This window comes from Lissotriton helveticus, chromosome 1_1, assembly GCF_964261635.1.
Source record: "Lissotriton helveticus chromosome 1_1, aLisHel1.1, whole genome shotgun sequence".
Taxonomy (NCBI): domain Eukaryota; kingdom Metazoa; phylum Chordata; class Amphibia; order Caudata; family Salamandridae; genus Lissotriton; species Lissotriton helveticus.
The window spans coordinates 621,346,645-621,371,991 of record NC_136057.1 but is presented as its reverse complement, the minus strand read 5'-3'; the positions used below and the strand labels follow the sequence as shown (position 1 = coordinate 621,371,991).

Below are 25,347 nucleotides of genomic sequence, written 5' to 3'. Positions count from 1 at the left end.
TGCACTGCACTCCACTCACCTGCACTGCACTGCACTCACCTGCACTGCACTCACATGCACTGCCCTGCACTCACCTGCATTGCACTGCACTGCACTCACCTGCACTGCACTGCACTCACCTGCACTGCACTCACCTGCACTGCACTGCACTCACCTGCACTGCACTCACCTGCACTGCACTCACCTGCACTCCACTGCACTCACCTGCACTGCACTCACCTGCACTGCACTCACCTGCACTGCACTGCACTCACCTGCACTGCACTGCACTCACCTGCACTGCACTCACCTGCACTGCACTGCACTCACCTGCACTGCACTGCACTCACCTGCACTGCACTCACCTGCACTGCACTGCACTCACCTGCACTGCACTGCACTCACCTGCACTGCACTCACCTGCACTGCACTGCACTCCACTGCACTCACCTGCACTGCACTGCACTCACCTGCACTGCACTGCACTCACCTGCACTGCACTCACCTGCACTGCACTCACCTGCACTGCACTGCACTCACCTGCACTGCACTCACCTGCACTGCACTGCACTCACCTGCACTGCACTCACCTGCACTGCACTGCACTCCACTGCACTCACCTGCACTGCACTGCACTCACCTGCACTGCACTGCACTCACCTGTACTGCACTCTGCACTCACTACTCTGCACTCTGCACTCACTACTCTGCACTCACTACTCTGCACTCTGCACTCACTACTCTGCACTCACTACTCTGCACTCTGCACACACTACTCTGCACTCACTACTCTGCACTCTGCACTCACTACTCTGCACTCTGCACTCACTACTCTGCACTCACTACTCTGCACTCTGCACTCACTACTCTGCACTCACTACTCTGCACTCTGCACACACTACTCTGCACTCACTACTCTGCACTCTGCACTCACTACTCTGCACTCTGCACACACTACTCTGCACTCACTACTCTGCACTCTGCACTCACTACTCTGCACTCACTACTCTGCACTCTGCACACACTACTCTGCACACACTACTCTGCACTCTGCACACACTACTCTGCACACACTACTCTGCACTCTGCACTCACTACTCTGCACACACTACTCTGCACTCTGCACACACTACTCTGCACTCACTACTCTGCACTCACTACTCTGCACTCACTACTCTGCACTCACTACTCTGCACTCACTACTCACTACTCTGCACTCACTACTCTGCACTCACTACTCTGCACTCACTACTCTGCACTCACTACTCTGCACTCACTACTCTGCACTCACTACTCTGCACTCACTACTCTGCACTCACTACTCTGCACTCACTACTCTGCACTCACTACTCTGCACTCACTACTCACTACTCTGCACTCACTACTCACTACTCTGCACTCACTACTCACTACTCTGCACTCACTACTCACTACTCTGCACACACTACTCTGCACTCACTACTCACTACTCTGCACTCACTACTCTGCACTCACTACTCTGCACTCACTACTCTGCACTCACTACTCTGCACTCACTACTCTGCACTCACTACTCTGCACTCACTACTCTGCACTCACTACTCTGCACTCACTACTCTGCACTCACTACTCTGCACTCACTACTCTGCACTCACTACTCTGCACTCACTACTCTGCACTCACTACTCTGCACTCACTACTCTGCACTCACTACTCTGCACTCACTACTCTGCACTCACTACTCTGCACTCACTACTCTGCACTCACTACTCTGCACTCACTACTCTGCACACACTACTCTGCACTCACTACTCACTACTCTGCACTCACTACTCTGCACTCACTACTCACTACTCTGCACTCACTACTCTGCACTCACTACTCACTACTCTGCACTCACTACTCTGCACTCACTACTCACTACTCTGCACTCACTACTCACTACTCTGCACTCACTACTCTGCACTCACTACTCTGCACTCACTACTCTGCACTCACTACTCTGCACTCACTACTCTGCACTCACTACTCTGCACTCACTACTCTGCACTCACTACTCTGCACTCACTACTCACTACTCTGCACTCACTACTCTGCACTCACTACTCACTACTCTGCACTCACTACTCTGCACTCACTACTCACTACTCTGCACTCACTACTCTGCACTCACTACTCTGCACTCACTACTCTGCACTCACTACTCTGCACTCACTACTCTGCACTCACTACTCTGCACTCACTACTCTGCACTCACTACTCACTACTCTGCACTCACTACTCTGCACTCACTACTCTGCACTCACTACTCTGCACTCACTACTCACTACTCTGCACTCACTACTCACTACTCTGCACTCACTACTCTGCACTCACTACTCTGCACTCACTACTCTGCACTCACTACTCACTACTCTGCACTCACTACTCACTACTCTGCACTCACTACTCACTACTCTGCACTCACTACTCACTACTCTGCACTCACTACTCACTACTCTGCACTCACTACTCACTACTCTGCACTCACTACTCACTACTCTGCACTCACTACTCACTACTCTGCACTCACTACTCACTACTCTGCACTCACTACTCACTACTCTGCACTCACTACTCTGCACTCACTACTCTGCACTCACTACTCTGCACTCACTACTCTGCACTCACTACTCTGCACTCACTACTCTGCACTCACTACTCTGCGCACTCACTACTCTGCGCACTCACTACTCTGCGCACTCACTACTCTGCGCACTCACTACTCTGCGCACTCACTACTCTGCGCACTCACTACTCTGCGCACTCACTACTCTGCGCACTCACTACTCTGCGCACTCACTACTCTGCGCACTCACTACTCTGCGCACTCACTACTCTGCGCACTCACTACTCTGCGCACTCACTACTCTGCGCACTCACTACTCTGCACACTCACTCTGCACACTCACTCTGCACACTCACTCTGCACACTCACTCTGCACACTCACTCTGCACACTCACTCTGCACACTCACTCTGCACACTCACTCTGCACACTCACTCTGCACACTCACTACTCTGCACACTCACTACTCTGCACACTCACTACTCTGCACACTCACTACTCTGCACACTCACTACTCTGCACACTCACTACTCTGCACACTCACTACTCTGCACACTCACTACTCTGCACACTCACTACTCTGCACACTCACTACTCTGCACACTCACTACTCTGCACACTCACTACTCTGCACACTCACTACTCTGCACTCACTACTCTGCACTCACTACTCTGCACTCACTACTCTGCACTCACTACTCTGCACTCACTACTCTGCACTCACTACTCTGCACTCACTACTCTGCACTCACTACTCTGCACTCACTACTCTGCACTCACTACTCTGCACTCACTACTCTGCACTCACTACTCTGCACACTCACTCTGCACTGTGCACTGCCGCTGATATCATGGAATCTTCCACCACACTTTCTAAAACTCTATAGTCCGAAGCATAATAGGCACAGAACCAAAAGAAGGGTAGACATTGCTTAAAATAATCTTATTGTATTTATGAGAAGCAAAAGCGAGACTGTGAAATGTGCTGAATATCAGTTTGTTACGAATCAACAGAGTGGAGTTAGAGAACCAAGAAATAGTAATTTAGAATCCAGGTTAGAAGGAGTAGTAATCACAAGCTGAGGATCAACGGGCGCGAAACAGCGTGGTGGGCGCGCAGGAGACGCAGCGTGAGCGTGCACATCAGCTGAAGATCGCCGGAGAAGACACAGAGCCTGCCTTCTGCCGTGACTGACCCGATGTGGAGGGAAAGAGCCCGGTGAGTGGGGGGGGGGGCGGCAGAGAGAGAGAGAGTGTGTGTGTGTGTGTGTGTGTGTGTGTGTGTGTGTGTGTGCATGCATGCGTGCGTGCGTGCGTGTGTCTGTCTGTCTGTGTGTCTGGCGCGTGCCTGCCTGCCTGCCTTTGTGCGCGTCCACAGACCCTGGTCGGCTCGTCCACCTCTCTGTAGTCCCTTGCTAGCTTACTAGGCGACAATAGTTCTCGTTGCCGAGACCTAAAAATCACTAAGCGGTACACTTCTGTGTCAAGGTATTAACTTGCATGGGGCCTACAAAGGGTCTTCGAATAACCTTTCATGTCACCTGCACGGCACTCCTGCAACACAGATAGAGCCATTCTTTAGACAGCTTTCCAACGGCAGCTACGTTCTAATAAATGACCACAGCTGTTGTGGCATGGTGCCAGGAAAAGCCTATCTCGTGAGCGTTAGTTCCATGGTCACTTGCTGTATGCAAGTATTGTATCCAAACAGCTCTCCACACATGGAGGCGCCAACATGGCCTTATTTGAATATCTCTTCTATTCAAATTGATACTTTAAGCAGAATGAAGTCTATTCAGCAGAGATACATACCTTATTATCAACAAATTGCCCCGTGCATTTCGCAGAAATGTTAAGCCAAATCTTAAACATGTCAGATACCAGTGGCATCGCACATGTATTTAAGAAAAAAATTCCGGGACTGTTAACACCATTTGAAACAGTTCTGGGCATCTTTCCCAATTTTGTCCATTCTATCTTTGGCCGCCTACCTCTATTATTGGGACTCGTAGCAGGAATTTTATTTTTGATTCTTTTGCTCCGATATGGCAAGCCAAGCCGCAGACCAGACTCCAGCAAGGAAGGAAGAAACGATCCTAGCAATACGCTACCGGGACCGCATAACTAAAGTCCTCAGATTAGCCCGGCTACGAGCTCTGAATATGACCTGGTTTCTTTCATTCAGACCAATCTGGCAAAATTGCATCTTACCTGTGCTTCGATGTATGCTATGCGGAGAAGAATGCGTGTTGGACATCTGTCTTACACTACCATCAGCAGTACCAATGGATACAGATACCTTGCTAGGTCCTGTAACGGCTCATGCATCGTGTTGTCCCCAGCGGCTACCTATTCTGATGACGGCATTCGTTGAGACTTCACCACTACGAGTATGTGGCAGTGGAGTACAAGATGAGAGCAGCATCACACAGTTACAACCTTCTGTGAGCATTGCAGATCCTGACATCGATGATAGCAATCATTCTCACACGTGCACTGTTTCGGCATTTTCAAACTTGGTCGAACTTTCACCTGATCTCGTAGACCAATTTTTTGCGAGTCTGTCTGAAATGATGTTCTTCCCTGAACAACGGGAATAACTTTTAAAGCGACGAGCACACAGCGTTCCCTGAACTCTGAAATTCGGCCTTCAGCTTTGATAAACAAAAGCTATTGAAAACGTTTGGAACTATTTTTTCCCCTGAAAGCAAAATTATTTTTTTTTCACTTCCAAAATATTTACCGTTGTCTGGCACAGAGTACTCTGCTTAAAGTAGAACTATTCTTAGAGAACAGAGCTTCTAAATTAGGAACTCTAGAGACAATATTTTACCTCAGCCTCTAGCACATGTACAGCATTTGTATTAATATGTGATGGAATGATCTCGACCTTCTTTTCTGTATTCAGAGCCATTTCATGTGTGATTTTCGCAATTCATTCAGCTGATATATATGCATTTTTAACTGAATGATACCACTGCTTGAAAAGCGTACAGTACCAATACTCATTTTCGTGTATTTACCATATACCATTTCAAATGCGAGTTATGTATTTTGGGGTGGGTTGGAAAACACACATGCATCGTTCTATGTTTACTATTGCTTAGTTTTAGTAATGAGGGACATTAGATCGTGGAGTGGGTGTTGTATTTCTATCTAGGACCCTAATTCGATATTCCTGATTTATGCCCTTATGTGGTTATAATAAATAATATCCTTATAAAGGCATAAGAATCATATCCATATTTAGTCATAGCCCATGCAGTCCAAATTAAGCAAGGCTACTTCCCCAGACTCCTAGAGAGTACAACGCGTTCTTTAAACAAAGCAAACCTCCAGCAACCTGGGAAATCGCCATGCTTCTGTTTTGATTTGTCCTAGAGCCCCTGCGAGCACTTAAAGAACGGCCAGTTCTTAGTGACATTTTTATTGACGTCTTATGTCCAACCTTGCGTCAAACCAGGCACCTTTCTGGTATAAATATACTAACGTTGCCTTAAGCAAACACACGGTGGTTTGGAGCAGAGCGGCTATCTACTTGCCCGAGAACCCAGCTGATGCGAGAGCCCATGGACGCCACCCCTTCCTTTTGAGGCACTGAGAAAGACGCTGTCTTTTTCTCCAGCCGAGAAAATCCAGCTCCGGTGTTTCCAGCCGCCCTTGCGGGTTGCTGGGATATCGAGTCCTGAGAGAGAGATACCAGACCTCCTGCTTTCTATTACCCAGGTACGGAGCTGACTAAACCCTTAAAGAGAATTCTTGATTCAGATTCTTGGCAAAACCAACTTAACTTAAACTGCTACTTACTTACTCCTTCCCAAGTATTAGGCTTAGATCAGGTACACCGGGGTCGGCGTATTTAGAAGCACCAGTTGAGTACGTTAGTCAATGTATTTATGTATGTATATATTTTATCTATTTTAAAGTATCATATGGCTAAGAAACCATATCAATGCTTTTACAGTATTATTTCATTTTTTTTAATTTTAATTTTTTATTTTTTAAAAGACCTTTATTGTCCAACATACAGTGTACACAGCATTTTAGCTTACAACCCAGCCGGGCCAGCTGCGATTAATGAACATTGTGCTAGTTGGGATAAGTGAACACAGCTTCAAGGCCGACAACCCTGGGGTTCGGCAGCGCATATCAACACGTCACATAACTCTGCAATCATACAATCATTCGGTGTTACGTAATTGTGTGGTCAATGGATTTTCCGTATAGGGTCAGTGGGGTTAGAGTAGCTACGTCAGGTTAGCACTCATCAACAGCATCAACGTCGGTCAAGCCCACCATATCTTTCGCGCGTCGTTAGGAAGGGTATCAATGTGGGTCAACATTCAGACGGATATGGTGTTATATGAACGAGTGATGAGGGTGCTCAGTATCTAAGCGTGCATGGAGCGCGTGACAGTCTTGCTCGCCCACCCCGACGAAAATGACTTCCTTTTATCCCAGCACTCAGGTGATGCGCCTAGGCCCTAGCTGTCACGCCCGAAGGGCGCCATGTGGTATGAAACGCAGGGTTGTATGCGTATGGGCATGGTCTAAAAGGAGATGAAACCCTGATTATTAATTAACTATATAACAGTAACATGAGCTATGTAAGAGGTAGGTAGGGGTAAATATGGGCAGAGTTTGCCATATCGTTGAGAGGGGGGGGGGGTCGGAGTCAGCGTGTCAGTCGTGTCTCATGGGGAAAGCAGGCGGGAGACCGGGGGGGAGGGGGCAGGGGGGAGAAGTGCAGGCTGTCCGCGTGTCAGAGCTACTGGGGGGGGGGGTCCCCAAGTGCTTGTTGGGCGTATCATTCCGGTGTAGCTCTACAGTGCCCGGGCCCCCGCTGTAGCGTCGCGTGTGGTGGCGCATGTCCGGGTGGGGGGCAAGCATTCGCCAATGTGTAACAGCTAAGTATGTGTCAAACGGTGGGCAGAGCACAGTGGTCGGATAGGTGGTGTGTGGCGTATCGTGTGTGGTTCGCAGGAACCGGTATCGGGGAGGGGGGAAGGCAGCACACGGGTCCTTACGTAATCCCTTGTTCCACACATTTCTGCAGAAAAGAATGCAGAATGTCTTCCCAGTGTTGTGCGATAGGGAATTTTCTGAGCCCTGCTGTCTCTTCCCGTTTCAGGACAGAGCTCTCAGCCCGTGCCCAGTTCGTCAGCGACAGACACCAGTGTCTGAGGTGCGGGGGTGTGGCAGCTTTCCACCGCTTGGTAAGCAGTCTTTTGGCTGTGATAAGTCCAAGATCCCAGTATCTGGTCTGGACTTTGTTTAGTCGCGTACGCTTGTACAAACCCAATACGCAGGCTTCCCACGTGTGTGGCACCTGTTCCTTGGTGCAATGTCTGAGCATCTTAGTCACTCCTTCCCAGTACTGTTGGAGGGCAGGACAGAGCCAGAGCATGTGGAGGAGATCCGCACCTAGGAGGGAGCAGCGTCCGCAGGCAGTGTCTGTGACTGAAAAATACTTATTTATCTTGTCCGGGGTGAGGTATGCGCGGTGCAATATGTAAAACTGTATTATTTTAAAGCGAGGGTTGCGAGGGATGTTCACTTGGCCAGCCAGGATCATAGTTCACTCCTTGTCCGTCCAGTCCCTTCCCCTGTCAGTCGCCCACTTTTCCCTCAGGTGCACAGTCGCTGGGTGTGTGTGCAGGAGGAGTGCTTACGTTAACCAATGAATAATGTGAGTGCCGTTGCTCATGACATGAAGGTATTGGATGAAGTGATGTGTTGGTGGCTCACCAGACATGTCTCCCCAAGCGGCAGTCAGCGCGTGAATGAGGGATGCGTGTGTTAGGAACTGCCCAGCTGGGAGGGATGCGTCTCTCACGAGGTCCGCGAAGGGCAGGAGGGCGCCGTCAGAGTATAGGTCGCCCAATGTTTCCAACTCCGCGGTAATCCAGCTATCTAACCTTACAGCAGTCAGGGTCCCCACCGTTGTCGGGGTACCTAACAGCGGCAAGATCGGCGCATATGGTACCGTCGCTCGAGTCAGGCGCAAGCAGCGGAGGAAGCACCTGCGCGCCACTGCGAGCAGCAGTTGTGGCGGCCGAGGAGTCCGTGTCAGCGGATGAAACAACACGTGGACCTGGAATAGGGACCAGACAGTGTCGTCCGTGGCCGTGTCTCCCAGGTTCTTACCACCTAGCCAGCCTGACACCCACTGCATTTGTGCTGCTAGATAGTATAGCTCCATGTTAGGAACAGCTAGTCCGCCCTCTTCAGTGGGCATGTAGAGTTTCGTCAATGCAACTCGAGGCCGACCTTCGTTCCAAATCAGGTCACGCAGCAGGACCTCGAGGTCTCGGAACACCCGGGTAGGTACATAAGTCGGTATGTTTGCAAAGTAGTACAACAGCCGCGGTAGGACTATCATTTTTGCTAGGGCTATGCGACTTGGGACATTCAGTGGTAGTGTCTTCCAGAACCCAACTTGTGCTCGGGTAGAGGCGATCGCCCTCATCAGGTTTCCTTCCAAGATATCTATGGGGTCTCGATAAATGTGTATCCCAAGGTATCTGAACGTGCTGGGGTACCACTGCAACCTCTCACCCCCGGTGTGTATGTCACACTCGGGGACGTTCGGGTTGAAGGAGTAGGCCCCCGATTTGGCCCAGTTTACTCGCAATCCCGATATTTCCTCGAAGGTGCCGAAAATGGCAGTGAGGGACTCCGGGACGTTGCTCAGGTCATTGACGTACAAGAGAAGGTCATCAGCATACAATGACACTACATGCAGTCCGTCCGCCAACGGTATGCCCCAATCCAATCCCTGTGACCGGAGTGTCGCAGCTAGGGGTTCTCCTGCTAAGGAGAACAGCAAGGGTTACAGTGGGCAACCCTGTCTGGTGCCCCTCCGCACACAAATAGGGTCAGAGAGTAACGCTCCAGTACGGACTCGGACCGTGGGCCTGCGGTATAAGAGGCTGACCATAGTCAGATAGTCGTCCCCCAGTTCGAATTTGTCCATGACCGCTCGCAGGTAGGGCCACTCCACCGAGTCAAACGCCTTCTCCAGGTCCAGTACTAGGCACCCTGCTCGTGGCCACTGTCTTGTGCCGTATTCCTGCAAGCGGAACAGGCGGCGGATGTTGTGGGACGTATGTCTCGTCGGTACGAACCCATTTTGGTCTTGATGCACCAGCGCAGGAACCATAGGGGCCAGCCTGCGAGCAAGTGCGGAGGCAAGGATTTTGTAGTCCGTGTTTAGGAGTGCGAGAGGGCGGTAAGAACCCATCTGTGTGCCATCCCTGCCAGGTTTGAGTAAGGAGACGAGGGTTGCCTCATTAAGAGTTGGGGGCAAGGCGAAGTCATCTACTGCCGCAGAGTACATCTTTACCAGGTGTGGGATCAGGACGTCCGAGGAACTCGGCCGGCAAGCCATCCGGTCCCGGAGTCTTGCCATTCGAGAGGTTAAAGATGGTGTCGCGGAGTTCCTCGGAATCCAGTGGTGCTCCGAGGTCCTCCTGCTGTGTCGCCGTTAGGGCAGGTAACTGTATGTCAGAGAGATACTCCGTGATGGCAGTCAGTGGGACGCGCATCGGGAGTGATATAGGCCTGTGTAGTGACTCGTGAACGCCTCGTGTATTTGGCGTTGGGAGTAGAGTAATCTGCCGTCTCCGGCCTGTATGGTCGATATTGGGGCAGATCGATCCTCCCGTTCGATCAGCCAGGCCAACAGTTTGCCTGGTCTGTCACCCTGTCTGTGGACCCGGGCGGAGTGTGCCGCGAAGTTCACGCTGCGCAAACGGTCTAGTAGGTGGTCGTGTTTCGCCTTAGCTTCTGTCAGTTGGGCGGTTGTATCCCCCCCACAGCGCGCTCAAGGTCCAGCAGTTCTGTTTCTAGTCGCGTCAGGTCCTGTTCAATTTGGCGTCTCATGTGCCCCTGTGTTCCTAAGCAGAGCCCCCGGGTCACCACCTTGAAAGCATCCCATTCGGTTTGGGGAGAGGACGCTGGGCCAGCATGGAGATCGAAGTATTGGCCCGATTGTGTAAGTAAGGAGTCGCGGAAGGTCGCGTCAAGTAAGAGGTCTGGTTGGAGGCGCCAGGTGGGAATGGGAGGATGTGGGTCGTCCCAGGCGATGACCAGTGTGTGAGGATTATGATCTGAGTGGGTGCGGCCCATATAGTGTGTGTCTAGGACCAATGGGAGGAGATCGGGGGAGACCATGTATCGGTCTAAGCGTACGTGTAGTGCATGCGCACCTGACCAGTAGGAATACGTGCGCGTCGCGGGGTTGCGTGTCCTCCATGCGTCGTGTAGGTGCCACTGCTGGGCCCAGTTGAGGAGGGCTTTCGTGGTGACGTGCGTCTGTGCATTAGCTGGGGGCGCAGTAGACCTGTCTAAGTGAACATCTAGGACACAATTGTAGTCGCCTCCAAGGATCCACGGGAGCCCATGCCAGGGTGCTAGTGCCGTGGAGAGGCACTCAAGGAAGCCGCCCTGGTCAGTGTTAGGGGAGTATAAGGAGGTAAGTACCACAGGGTGTCCATCAAGCCTGCCTCACGCCATTACATACCGACCCCCCGCGTCTATCTGTGTATCTATGACCGCCCAAGGAGTGCCCGGCCGTATCCATATGAGTGCCCCTCGAGCATAGGAGGAGTACTCCGTGGCATAGATCTGCCCGCGCCACCGTGTGCGTAGCGCGTGTACCTCAGTCTTGTTTAGGTGTGTTTCCTGTAATAGTACTACATGAAATTTATGGCGACGTAAATATGAGTAGATTTGGTAACGTCTCGATGGTGTGTGCATTCCCCTCACATTCCACGTGCAAATCCTAATCTCAGCCATACCTACTATCATGGTAGGAGACACCCACCTCACCCGCCATCCACCCCCCAGGTGATCGCCCCCATAAGGCTCCCAGTCCCCCCCCTCCACCCACTGCAGACACAGACTTCGACTCTTCTATCAAGGGCATAGGCAATACTCTGAGGTGGGAGGCGGGAAACGTAACAGGGTGTGCTAACAGTGCTAAACAGCAGTAAATACCAAAAGGTCGGCAACGTAACATGTCGCCGTCCAAACGCGCCAAGAGGGCAAAAGAACAGTATTCAAGTCTAGGGGGTAACTTGAGCTAGGTACCAATTAGGCAGTTCTCCAATGTCCAACCAAGTGAGGGTGGTCAGCGGCCCTTCCCCGGACCATAAGTCACTCCCGCCATGCAGTCAAATGCGGTGTTCAAATAGTTAGTGGCATCGCTAGTAGTGTGGCCGCAGGGTTAACTATGCATATGCAAGTGAGAGAGGCAAATCCCACTCCCCAAGTTCTAGGAGTAGGAATGGTTCCAGGCAATATGGGCGGATGACATGTGTTGAGGGAAGAGGGGGAAACCCCGTAGACAATCCCACCCCTTTGTCACCTCCACAGCGTCTATACATCTGGGTGAGTACTCACTGCGTTAGGGCCCCTCTGTCTGCCCCCAAGGCGGCGAGGGACATCACCGGCAACGGCCCCCGGCATCTCAGCCACTGTCTGGCCTCTAGTCCCATCCCCGCCGCCCTGGCAACATCCAATATTTGTACGCGCGTTACTTCAATGGGGCATGTCAGCTGTTTGCGGCGTAACGTCTGGTAGCTCCACCGACAGTTGGGAGTCTGGTATCCCGTAGATAGCCTCATCGTCGCTCGGAACCATCTGTGGGCTTGTGACTTGAACATTGTCTGAGGCCGGTGAAGCACTTAGTTGGGAGACCCTCCGGAGTGCGTCCCGTTGCTCCCGGATCACTTGGTCCAGCGGTGGGGAGTGGTGTGCTGCGTCTTCCGGGCAGCCGATTCTGTGGTCTCTGTTTCGACGTCGACGCCGTGGCCCACGGCTTCGGGGTCTTGTCTCAGGATTCTGTGCGTGTCTGGGCGCTGTGTCCGTTCCGCTGTCTAGCCAGTCGCTCACTTCCACAGGAGTATTAAAGAAGTAGGTCTTGTCTCGCGCCACCACCCTCAGTTTTGCAGGGAAGAGTAGGGAGTACTTGAGGCCTGCCTCATGTAGTCGGCGTTTCACCTCCAGGAAATCGTGTCGTTGGCGTTGCACCTGAATGGTGTAGTCCGGGAAGAACATCACCGTGGTGTTGTCAATGCGGACTTCCCCGAGTCGTCTGGTTTCCCTCAGGATAGTGTCTCTGTCACGGTAGTTCAGGACCCTGAAGAGTAGTGGCCTCGGGTTGGAGCCGGTGGTATGAGGTCTCGTGGGCACACGATGTGCCCGTTCCACCACGAAATGTGGCGAGAGCGTGTCTTCCGGCAACAGATCTTGCAGCCAGTCCTCCACTCGTTGAGTCGGTCGGTTGCCTTCCCATTTCTCCGGGACCCCAACGAGTCTGATGTTGTTGCGTCTCGCTCTCCCTTCCGCATTTTCAGCGCGGTCCTCTAGGAACTCCACCCTGTTCAGGAGATCTTGTACTTGTTTGTCAGTTTGTGAGACCGCGGGGCCAAGGTCTTTCACTGTTCCCTCCAGCGTCTTGGTCCGACCGGCCAGTTTCTTGTGGTCTTCCCTTAGGTGGGTGAGGTCTATGGCAACACTGTCCATCTTGGATTCCAGAGATGTTCTGGTCAGTTGGAGCGACTGCTCCAGGCGTTCCATGGCAGCGAGCACATTGTCTAATCGCGAGGTTACTTGGTCAGCTGCCATCTTGTGCAGCGACTTGTTGGACTTTCCCTTCGGCGGGGCCCCTCCGGTTCCAGTGCGGGTCCTCACCCCTCCGGACATGTGCAAGGTGACGCAACCAACAGTGCAGTCCAGCGGGGCCAGGGGACGAGGCGATCGGTGCCTCTCGGGTCCGGCAGTGTCGTTAGTTCGCAGGGAGTCGCCACCTGTGTCTGTTGTCGCAGGGCAGAGCAGCTGGCCCCTTGTACACCTCCTGTGCTGGTGGCAGGTTCGTACAGTGGCGCGTCGTGGCAAGTCGTGAACCCCAACCTCAGGTGGTCTGCGGTCTCAGCAGCCAGCCGATTCCCCAGCCGGGAATGATCTCACAGGAGCAAGGGTCTCAGTCTATCTCTGGGCTAGTGGGGAGGGCCAGTCTTCACCTCACGTTCACCAGAGAGCTCAGGGTCACCAGGTTGCGGCCATTGTTCATTCCCAAGTGACTTTGCGGAGTAATGCAATTGTGCCTCAGTGTCTCCAAGGGAGTATTCGGCTCTGCCCCCGCCTCGGGCCCGCAACGTCTGCACAGCGCAGCCCTCCGTCTCCTCGGGGTTGGGCCTGTGCCGTGTACTCTGGTCGCCAGCCGCCACTGTGTCCCACGGGTCAGTCTGCCACAAGGGGGACCAGGGGGGGAACCAGGACCCAACGCCCGGATCCAGAAGCTCTTCCCCCCTACATAGCTCGCTTCGCAACGGGCTCGGTGGGATCTCTGCGCTGCCAGTGCGTGGGCCCAGGCGCCGTGCGCAGTCCTCCGTGAACGTTCGCCCCCCTCAGTTCCGCCGTATTTGCCAGAAAAGGGAGTCCCGGTGGGGGGGGGGGGAGGGTCGCAGCCGTCCCGCAATGTCTGGCGGGTGGGGCCCTCTCACCTCGACTCCCGGGCCCCTCCGTGAGCGCCGGCCGCGCCTCCTCGGGCGTGCGAGCAGATGGTCCGGTAACTGCAACCCAGGCCCGGGCGCCGTCAGTCACGTGGCAGCGTCATGCTGGTTGCTTTCCGTCCGGGTCTCCCGCGACCCCTCCGTTGTGGGGGGAGAGAGGCAGCGGTCAGCAAGTCCAAACGGCCCCCAGGCCCAGGCCCCGGTGCACGGCGGTCAAGTCGCGGGTCTCGCGACAGGGCCCAGGCGGTAGGCCAGAGTCTCGGACCCCCGCAGTCGCCCCCGCTGATCGGGTGGTCGCATGCCCCTCCTGGATTGCACCGCCTTCAAGCGTACGAGCAGACAGCCCGGCAACCACGTCCCCGGCCCGGGCCGCTGCCTGCACAGTATTCTCAGCTCTCCGGCGATGCCTCCGTAGCCCCCAAATTAGACGTGCTCAAGCTCTCTGTAGCGATGGGGGGGGAGCGCAGGGGCCAGATTGTCCAGGCGGCCCCGAGGTCTTTGTCCCGATGTGCGCGGGAGCGGTCGAGTTCGAGTCACAGGTCGCGCGGTGGGGCCTAGATGTGAGGCCCAAGCCGCGGCCTCTCGCATTCCTTCTCGCCGACCGGGTGACGACAAGCCCCGCCAGGGGGTCCTAAGAGAGTCCGGTGTCGCTGCGCCGGTCCTCAAATGTGAAAATCGGTCAGGATGCTGAGAACAACTGACTGGTGGTCCGCCCGCAATTTCAGGCGGCTCTGAGGAGAAATTCCGGAGAATTGGTCCGGGGAAGGGGGAGCTCAGCTCGGAGCCCTACCCGGGTGCTGCTTTCTCCATTGCGTGCCTAGCCACGCCCCCCTTTACAGTATTATTTCATAATACTCCTTTTACTGTACGCACTTTACTTTACTATGAGTATTGCAATTGTGGCAATTCATTTCTCTTGCATGAGAAAGAAGACTGCTCAATAAATAACACCTTTTATTGAAAACGCCCGACTCTCTATTTCTCTGCACTCTGGTGAAACTAAGTATGCACGATTGACTGAGTGAAATAATTGTCTATTGTTTTCACACGACTCTAGAGATACACTCTTATTCTGAGGGATCAAAGTTGTCATGTTTTATGGTTGTCAGAAGCTAATCCCCTTTTGTCTATCCAGGGAAGTTAAACTCCTCCTTGTTTATTCGAGAAAGTTTCTAGTGACCTCTGAGCTAGCTGGCAAAACTAATTAAGTCTAATATAGTCAGTAGAGACCTAGTCGACATCAGTCCTACGTCTACACTGCTGTTTATATTATTCCAATGCGCAGAGCCTATTGGGAATATAAGAACTACACTACAGTATTATAGACAGAATTTTTCACAAATATTTATGTATCAAAATCTTAATACGTGAATATGTCACCAACTGTATATTTTGATCACATCTATAATCAATACATGTCCCTTGGAAATCTAGTTGAAAGCAAAACCATATTTTCTCATTAACCTATCTTATCTACCACCTCATTTAGCAGCACCTATCTAACTCAACCCCTACAGATCTGAAACACTTTCGGATCGGCTTTTCTATTCTGGCTGCGACAGATTCCTCTTCGAACTTCCCAGGTATTTTTCTATAGGCAAACCTCACAGTTTTCTTCTGCAATGTAGGTACAACTAAGGCCAGACAAATCATCCTGGTACAATCTAAACATTGAGTTTAAGGCAATGCAAAATATTTTGAAGGAACCAGCACCAGAACAAGAGGAATAGTGGTTATAATATATAGGCATATTACTAAACACACCAACTTACAATAAAAGACAGGAATTGCCAATAACCTTAGCACAATGTAACTAAAAATTAAGATGTCAAGCATACAAATGCAATGTTACAGATAAATTAATTTTGAACGAGGACTATCTGATGTAGTACTGTAGATGGTTATTAAGGGAACTTTGTCTATGTTCTGATTTCTTATTGATAACTCAGTGCTTTGTTCAAAATCGCTCCTACTCAAGATGGCCTGCATGTCTTCTTGCCATGGCAGCATTCAGGTGCCCCAGTTCTTGAAAAGAATTGCTTTCTTACATGGCACTCAAGGTAAATCTTCCTCCTCTCTGTGGAACATTGAGACCACACTTAGGAAACTTTCTGAACACTTACTGTAATAAACATGCCCTATTAATCTTAGTAGTTCAATGAAGGTTCTCCACTCATCTGATATGACAGAAGCACCATTCACCACCTTATTTTGCCCTGTTGTACAGATTGGTAACAGGTACTTAGTAGCTCTGCACTTTCCGAACTTGGTGTGTTCCAACCCCAACCTGTCAATTTAGGATGGCCAAAGGGAGTACATGATACACGTTTACCATCAGAATACAGGAGATGCTGTGCACTTCTTCTTGAGCAAACTGGGGGTTAATCCTAGGCAACAGAGGTGAACAGTCAATGTATGTGGGAGGGCTTTTCGGAGGACCTGTGCATTTTACATACGAATTGGGCCAAACTGCATGAAAAACATGAGTGCATCAGCTCTTTAGTGTGTACCTCAAAGGTGTAGGGACTAGAAAACAAATAGTCTAAATCAACTTTACAAGGTTGTTCAAAGCAGAGCCAATATAGAAGGAATCATGAATTTGATACAGTTGCTTGGCTTTTGATAAGGTCTCTAAGACCTTGTTCATACAATGATGCAGATACAAGAGACTACGCAGCAACCCCCTGGCCCATCGATACGAAGAACCATTGAGGAGAAAGGTATAAAGAGACCTAAGAATTTGGTAGGGACAGACACAAAAATTGCTTTCTGGGAGAAGTGCCAGAGAGCTGATATCGGGCTGCAGGTCTGGGAGCTTTCTAAATGTAAAGCTGAAAATAATTTAGACAGATGTTAGGTAGAGTGCGATACAAATTGTTTGGGGATTTTCTGATGATTCTTATAATGTATCCCTGCTGCTGGGATTATAATAATTATTTCCATCATTCTGATATACATAGTTTGTGTGCTGCCTGTACATAATAAAGAACCTATCTTTATAAAACAACGGTTGTATGTCTGCTGCTTTCTGAAGTTCTGGTGAGGGTCCAGTTATGTACTAATAAGCCCTGCACATAAGAGCTTGTCTGCCAGAGTTGCCTGACTCACAACAACCTACATCTACATGAACCTAATTCATCATAAAAAAGAAGTTTCCAAAGGAGGCGCAATAAGCAACATGGGGCTGGGGGAATCTTTCAGGGATTTGATTTGTAAGGATGGGAAGTTTACAACAGTCTAAAAGTGCAAATTAAGGAAGAAAGAAAAGTTGACCACAAAATACAACACCGTGTACAATGTCCATTAAAGAACAAAGATGAATGAGGAAGCCATGCTGCCACGAAGCCTCCTAGCAAACACTGTTCACAATTAGTTTGCCATGCAGGTTAAAAGTCATTCAAATGCATTAGAAATGTGCTCTAGACAACCAATCAGAGGAGAACATGGAGACACAATCACTTGTTTCTCATCCATGGCTCTTCTTCATGGGTCTCAGAAGTGCGCACTTTCACTTTGATGACAACAAATATGAAATAGTTGTGCCAAAATGCCTTTGTACTAACAGATGTAAAATTATATGTGGTCAGCAACAACTAAGGCAGCAATGACCAATCGTTCTCAGTTTGAAGTTCTTTCGTACCAATGAAAGCACAATTGTGTGAAATATGATTGGAGCACGGACTTGTGCCTCTGACACATTTTGTGGCAGAAATTAAACACAATGCAAGAATTAGAAAAGCAAACGCAACTCTCAATGTATTGTCAATAGTTTTAGCCTAAATAAGCAAAAATCGAATGTTGCCTTTCATACATTCAACATTTTACACTTACTGTGGGTTTGAAGGACATATTGTGGACAAAGAGGAATTTTGGCACTTCTGCATTTTACGAATGAGAAAAAGACTCAAGCCAACAACGCATCCTAAATGATAACACTGATGTTTGACAAAACAATTTGTACTGAAAGGTGTACAAAAAGTACTCCAAACATTATAAATGTATCAAAATATCCTAGTAACCAGAGGAAACACTTGTATACATTTGACAGTCTCCATGCACATTTTATAGAGGTCATAACTATTCAAAAGGGTAATACCTCTTCAGTTGCATTATTGTTGAGTTCTTCCGGGCTGGTAGATAGGATTAATGGAGAGGGAGATGGGGTTTTTTCCGGGTCAGTCACACTTTGCATATCCAGTGTCACTGAAACTGATCCCGAATTCATGGATTCCTCACTTTCTTCCTCTTTGCCTATGAGGAAAATGAATGAAAAAATGTAAGCTTTATGAAAAATCCAGCAGTTTCTTACCTGGCATTTTTGACTATGTCAGAATATGTTAGAGGAGTTTAAAAACAATAAATCCAGCCATTTACCTATTTCATGTATGCCCTTTGTGAACACTTCTGATATACACTGTACATAAATAGGTGCACAATTCATACAGATGTGACTGTTTTCAAACTTGACATGTTTATTTTCAATATTTTCACTCTCTCACTTCAATCAGTCTGAATAAAACGAAGATGGTGTTCCTTCTCTCTCCAGCTTGTGTTTGACCCTCTCCTGGAGCATACCATTTTTAACCAACTTTTTGAGCGTCTCACTTGCATTCTTCTACTGCCCGTTTTTATGATGAACTTTTTTCTTTCTGGCTAAGCACTCTGTGGGAGTACATATTTCCCAACTCACTGCCCTGGAGTGCTTTTCTCAAACATGCATCATCTGTAATTAGTGTTGCTCATGCCCTGGCCTACTTTTCCCCACACAACTGGCCTCTCCCTCGTGTCCTGCTTTCCCATATGCTTCACTCCCTGCATTCAGTGTTTCTCTCTATCGTTTGTGTTTCTATTAAACTCCTACCCAAACATGGCTGTACTTTTATATGAACCCCTTTGTAACTTTTGCTTCCTTCCACCTGTTCCTTCATTGCACCCCCAGCCTTGTGCAAATTTACAATTTTTGAAAGTGCCTGTATTTGGAGGGCCTGGTAGCTGTCATTTGCTGACTGGTACTCTGCTTCAAACAAAAGCACTTTTGCGCACTTATTTATAAAAAAGGGAAAAATAAATGGAACCTTTGTCATTCTGTAGGGGCGTGAACGTGTGGCGAGGCATTTGCGCACCTGTAGAATGATGCGGCCACTAACAATGCCTTTTAGGTTCTTTTTTTAAATTATGCTAATCCTAAACAGCATTGGCAAAAAAGCAATGGCAAAGCCAATAGGTCCCAAAGGCGAGACCTTTTGCCAACGGTTGTTTTGTCCATGACATTTGATAGAGGAAGAAACCCTGTGTCTTCATTTTTCCCAAATTCGAATTTCAAATAATATTTTCCAAACACTGAATATGGGTAGAGTGTAACAGCTCGTTTCGTTTGATGAAGAAAATATTTATGACTTACACAAATAGGCTATTGCTGAATGCATTGCTTATATCATAGTACACAACATACTTCTCCAGAGGCATGGAAGTTCTTGATGTTCCCGCTACTTTTTTATTGCAGATAATACATGGGAATGATCAGAGCCAGCTCACTTTGATAATTCTCCCTTAGCTTGTCCTTTCCGCCTCACCTATCAGCAAGCTTCTAGTTACTTTTTTGCCACTTCTAGTTTATGACCTCACTTTCCTCACAAGGGCAGTTCTATCCAATAGAGGTCTGTTCATCAGAACAGCCACTACACATGTTAGAAAGGCTGGGATAATTTTAGGTAATTTTTCAAAGATGCATTCTTTAGGTGTCCAAGGTGGCTCCAAAGCAGCAGAGCGGAGCATGACTAATAGGGGACCTCTCTTAAGAACACAGTTCTTTGTCTTTGACATTATGTTTGGATTGTTTGTCAGGATCAAAGGTGGCAGAAATATGTTTAACTCCAGTAGCACAGTTTTCGCAAGCTTATAATGCCTTGGCTGAGCACTCCTGAAAGCAGCTCACATCAGACAATATCTATACAGCCCATTGTGTTTCCTGGGAAATAACATCATAGCTCCATTAGTTTATATACACAGAGCTATGCCTTCATTGTAACCCAGAGTAGTGGAGAGGGCAGTGAAAAAGTTCAAATCTAGGGCTGTGGAGAGGCTACTTGCTCCATGCTGCCACGTGTCTAAGAAGATGTTCATCTAATTGAAGAAAGCTAGCAATGCTTTGTTCTGAGCTACCAGTTAGATTTCAGCCAGGATTAGGGGTGGGAGATTCATGCCATACTGTAAGAAAGTGCCCTCTTTTTGCATGGTTGCCCCCCACTTTTTGCTGAACTGCTGATGTACTTTGACTGAGTGTGCCCTAGGCTCCTGCCAATTAGGTACCCAGGGCATATGTTCTTTCCCTAAAACTGCATTGAAGACAAAACCCAATTGGCACTCTCGGGCCACAGGTCAGCCCTGGTAAATGGTACCACAGGTACCCAGGGCACTGTGACCAGGGAAGGCCTCTAAGGGTTCCAGCACTTATTGTGCCACCCTTACAGGCCCTGTACCTTTACACACACACTGCCTTTGCATGCTGTGTGTTTTGGCGCAGAACAAAGTGTAGAGTCGAAACGGCACACATCCCTGTGTGCCATGCCTACAACCCACTGCCATGGCATAGATCAGCCACCCCTCTAGCTGGGTGCACTATACCAGTGTTGAGGGTACAGGTGCATGAGCCCTGTATCCCACCATTCTTAAGACATTGTAAGTACAGTAATGCCATTAAGAGTATATGGTGCTGGGAGTTTGTCATTAGAATCTCCATAGTACCATAATGGCTTTACTGAAAACTGAAGTTTGGTGTCAAGTTACTCGGCACATTAAACCCACACTGATGCCAGTATGGGATTTAATTAAAAATGTACACAGAGGGCATCTTAGAGAAGCCCCCTGAAATATGGCCTAACAGTAGTGTTTAAGCGGAGTGGCTGCTCCCCCGCTGCCACCACCAGACATGTTTCTGGACCCCTGGGTCGAGAGCCTGCTGCTCTTGGGGGCCTGAAACAATGCACTTTCTGGGAAGAGGTGCCCAGGATCAACCCGCAGGAGGGGCAGGGCCCACAAAGGGGAGGCTTCAAAGGCTTACCGCCTTTTTGAGCTTCCCCAGGCCTGTTGCTGCTCCCAGCAACTTGCCCCACTGGTTCTGACCCCCATTTTGGGCAGGAGTACCGGCAGGAAAACCAAGTGAGTAAGAGAGGTGTGCCCACCTTTGCCAACCCCACCCCTCAGGTGGGGAGGCGAGGTGAAGCACAACTCTCAGTCCACACCATCTTGCAGTTGAGGGGGATCCAGCCAACCAGAGTGAGGCATATGCCCCCCTCCCCTGGAGGGTTGCATAATAGGGGGTGTACCAACCCCAAGGAAGGTACCCACTGGTCCCAACCTTTTACGTACCAGTAACACTCCTAAATCTAGTATCTAGGGGCACCCCTAAACTGTGCCTCCTCAGACAAGCAATGACCAAGAAGAAAAGAGGAAGAAGGACCGAACAGCAATGCCAAAGCTAAGAGGAGGAGGACGTCCACTAATTTGGCCCCAGCCCTTCAGGCCAGCTCCCACATCGAACCTGCAGAAGCGAAACTCCGGTGTGTCCTGCAGCCAGCAACTTCAAGTACCCTGAGGACCCGCCCTGCCTTCCAAAGAAAAGACTTTGTCTCCTGTGAACACCGGATTTTCTCACCCAGAGACTCCAACTCCAGCCAAATCCACGAGTCTGTACTACTCTGCACCGGTCGCCCACGGCCCGAGTTAGAGTGCCCCAACATAACGAGGAGGTCTCTCCGGCGATTCTGACCCGAGATCTGGTGATCTCGTACTTGCTTCTAATCTCCCAGCAAAGCCTGCAGCCTCTTTCTGGAGAATCCCCCCGACTGCCACAGGAGCAGGTAAGAGAAACCCAACGCCTAAAGACACACCTGCACTCTAAGCTCCACGGCCTTGGGTGGCCCAAACGACAGTGTTCCAGCATCCCAACTTACCTTTCTAACCGGTGGTCACCTCCAGAAGATCTTCGTCCCCGAGCCTGCAGTCTTTGTTGAGACCGGAGAATCCCCATTGAAACCAACAAGGCATCTGACACCAAAACAGCACCCTGCACTCAGCCGCCCCTGCGCCGCTGTGGGTATACTTTGGGTGCTAACCAGATCCCCCTTTGCCCAGAGCCTAACAGGTGCTTTGCTCCCACAACCCAGTGGCATGCTCGTAAGCAGCCACCAGCCTGAGGCCTCCTATCCCCATTCGATAACATTGGGCCTCAGCACTCTGCACCTGGCCACTCTAGTGCTGCTAAGGGTGTAACAAGAGACCATCCTTGATCCTAGGGGATCCTTGTTCTAACCCAAGAAACTCAACCCCAAAGACGGAGCACTTCTCTGGTAACCGGTAACGTAATTTCTCTCGATAGGAACCTATTGACTGTTTTTCTCTGAAAAATGTTCTGTGTGGAACTGATTTGTATGGAAACCGGTAAAAAACAATTGTGCAAAACGGATTTTATTTACCTTTTCTCTAGGAAATGTCCCAGTGTGATAGCTAGGCATATCACACTGAGTAAAAAAACTAATTTAAAAAGTAATCTAGAAAGTTACAAAAAGTAATCTGTACAGTAATTTCAATACCTTGACTTACTTGTATTTCAAACAACTGCATTTGAACCCACATTCACTTGTAAACACTGCATAATATTTTGCAAAGCATTTATTTCACTTACCTGTGCCAGGCTTGGCTCTAGAAATAAAATAACAATATTTTCATACAAACAAAATTGGTGTGAGTTAATTTGCTGGTTAAGTGTGTACAACAAATGCTTAACGCATCCTTCCATATGGACCCACTACTGAAGGGATGTTTGTACAACAGAGGCTCAGGAACTTAAGGTGAAAGTAGGTTTTCCTTTCGATCAATATATGCAGAAGCACTAATGGGGTTTTAGCACTATAATCAACAAGTTTAATTTAGCCCTTCAGGACATAACAATTGGAACATTACCAAATATTTCAGGGTTTCTGAATCGTCAAGGAAAATAAAATTAGCCATTCATTACTAATAAGAGCACAGGAGATTTACATCAGGCATTGTGTACTCCTCATCAATGATATGTCTCAAAAATGCTTCCTTGAGCTGAGCCACAAACATGCCCTCAAACTCAGCAAAAGGTATTATCCTGGCACCAGAGCCCTTCGGTTCATTCAACATGCATAGAGGAGAGAGTCCCAAGAACTTTAATTTTCTATGATGGATAGGTCAGTTTAAATACTAAAGCTATGAGGGTTAATTGTCTGGCTCCAACATATGCATGCTTAACCTAGACAAGCAATTTTAAAACCAGTGTGGAGGTGGTTGAGAAATAGAGTGCAAGTCCGTAAAAACGTAACACTTCAGGAAGAGTGCTATCCTCATGGGCCTTTCACCATGTGAAGTATCAGAAAACAAAGAATTTAAGTGTTTTGTTTGGCTAATGTTGGATATTGCCTTGGCTACAAGATGAACTTAACCTCCTTGGCCGTAAAATGTACAAAGAAGGTCTCTTCCTCTGAAACACCTTGCTACCTTGCTGTTTCAGTGCTTTGTACCTTACTGAACAGTGACATTATTTAGGAACTAGATCTATATACAGGTAGTTACTCAAATGAGTTTTGTAATTTAAAATCATGGTTTCAAAATATACACTACATTGTACATGTATTCACCTTGCTAGCACTAGAAGCTAACAACACCACATGACAACTCAAAGGATATAATTTGTGGCTCGTTAGTTATTTGTTTTTTTTTAAAAAGAAAGAAGTCCTTTACTTTCTTCCATTTCTACTGTGGTTAGCAATTCCTCCAAATTAATCTTTACCAACTGAGGGTATACCAACATAAAGCCCTATTTGGTCATAGGGTCCATTTAACATTAATGGACAAATGCTTGGAAGGTAAAAGGAACCAAGGTAAGCGTCTTCTGTGTTTTTCAAACAGACTATCACGATTAATTCTGCCCTAATTTAATAATATTGTGTATTGGTATATCAACCAATCTGAATCACATGGTACTTGCTAAGTGTGGATTTGATCAAACGCTGATAGCACTGCCTGCGGACCAAAGCTGTGGGTGTGCACCTACTTGAATAACTTTGTTATGAGGTCTTTGCTGAATGGTTAACATATTTTGTAGCATTTTCTTAGAGGGGTTTGGGGCGCTTGACCAGGATTTTGAACTGTTAGCCATTCTTGACTGGTTCCGCTGAAAAGCTTTTTGGGAAGCTTCTGGGCTTTCACTTGTTCCACTGGCAGTAATATTTTATTCAATTTGGAAGAAGTCGGTTTTTTCAGTTCCTGATAGTACAAAACAGCTGTTAAATTCTTGCTCATTCGAGAGATGACTGTCGAGCTGAACTGCCTTTATGCTTTTGTCTGGTAGGTAATATATTAATTAGCTCTAGTGGCTGCCTGCTGAGCATCTTGTGCACAATGCAATATTGTGCATGCGCCTTAATTACAATGCAGTCACTCTCCTTTAACATTCACCCTACCACTTCTGAGTGACAGAATGTCGCACATACAAGCTCAGGCCAGAAGATGGACTGAATGTAAGCAGGACAACATGGAACTAGTCATTCTTCGGTTAAGTGCGGCATGAAAACATGCACCTCAATGCAGCGATTAGCAATGAATGTTTCAGTGGCTGCGACCGTGGCAATGATTACTCGAACTGTAGAGCTTAGTATGAAACTTCATGAGGAGGTTTTCACAGGTACGTGTGGGGGAGATAAAGATAGTTCTTTAGCATGAAAACAAAAAGATATCAGTAAAAGTTATTTTTTTAAAAAAGAAGAAGAAGAACGCCTGCCAAGCTCTGATTTGCAATGAAGGCTGTCCTGTATGGTCAGCATTCGTCAACATTGCACTCTATGTAGCTGCAGAGTTTAACAAGATACCACAGGCTGGTGTAAAGGCGATGAATTGTCGGCTAATAGTGACCCTGAGCCACGTATAGACCAGAGGGATGGGAGATCCAGGAAGCAGTATTCTCGGGGACAAGTAAGGAGTTTTAAATTACAGAAAGAAACAGTCATTTAAAAAACTGAAACCTGAAAGTGCGCCACTAGCACACGCACAACCCATTCATACAACACAGCAGTCTACTCCTGAAAAACATCAAATTCATAAATCAGAGGAAGAAGGCAGGAGTCCAAGAGAAACAGGAAGTGAACAGAGGATTGTTGGGAGACCAATTTTTGAAAGGACCTTGCCTTGAACCCCCCCCCCATATACCAACGCAGATGGTGAAGGCAGAGACTCCTTACAT

At 48.7% G+C, this 25,347-nt stretch overlaps 1 protein-coding gene across 18 annotated transcripts in view; it reads right to left on the bottom strand.

Moving 5' to 3' along the window:
- The window catches only part of PPFIBP1 (PPFIB scaffold protein 1), a 978,725-nt gene that overhangs the window by 542,441 nt on the left and 410,937 nt on the right, over window positions 1-25,347 (bottom strand). For all 18 annotated transcript variants that reach the window (XM_078674144.1, XM_078674143.1, XM_078674142.1 and 15 more), the window contains one exon: window positions 18,181-18,335. In XM_078674144.1, coding sequence (XP_078530270.1) covers window positions 18,181-18,335 — 155 coding nt within the window. The remainder of the gene's footprint in view (window positions 1-18,180; window positions 18,336-25,347) is intronic.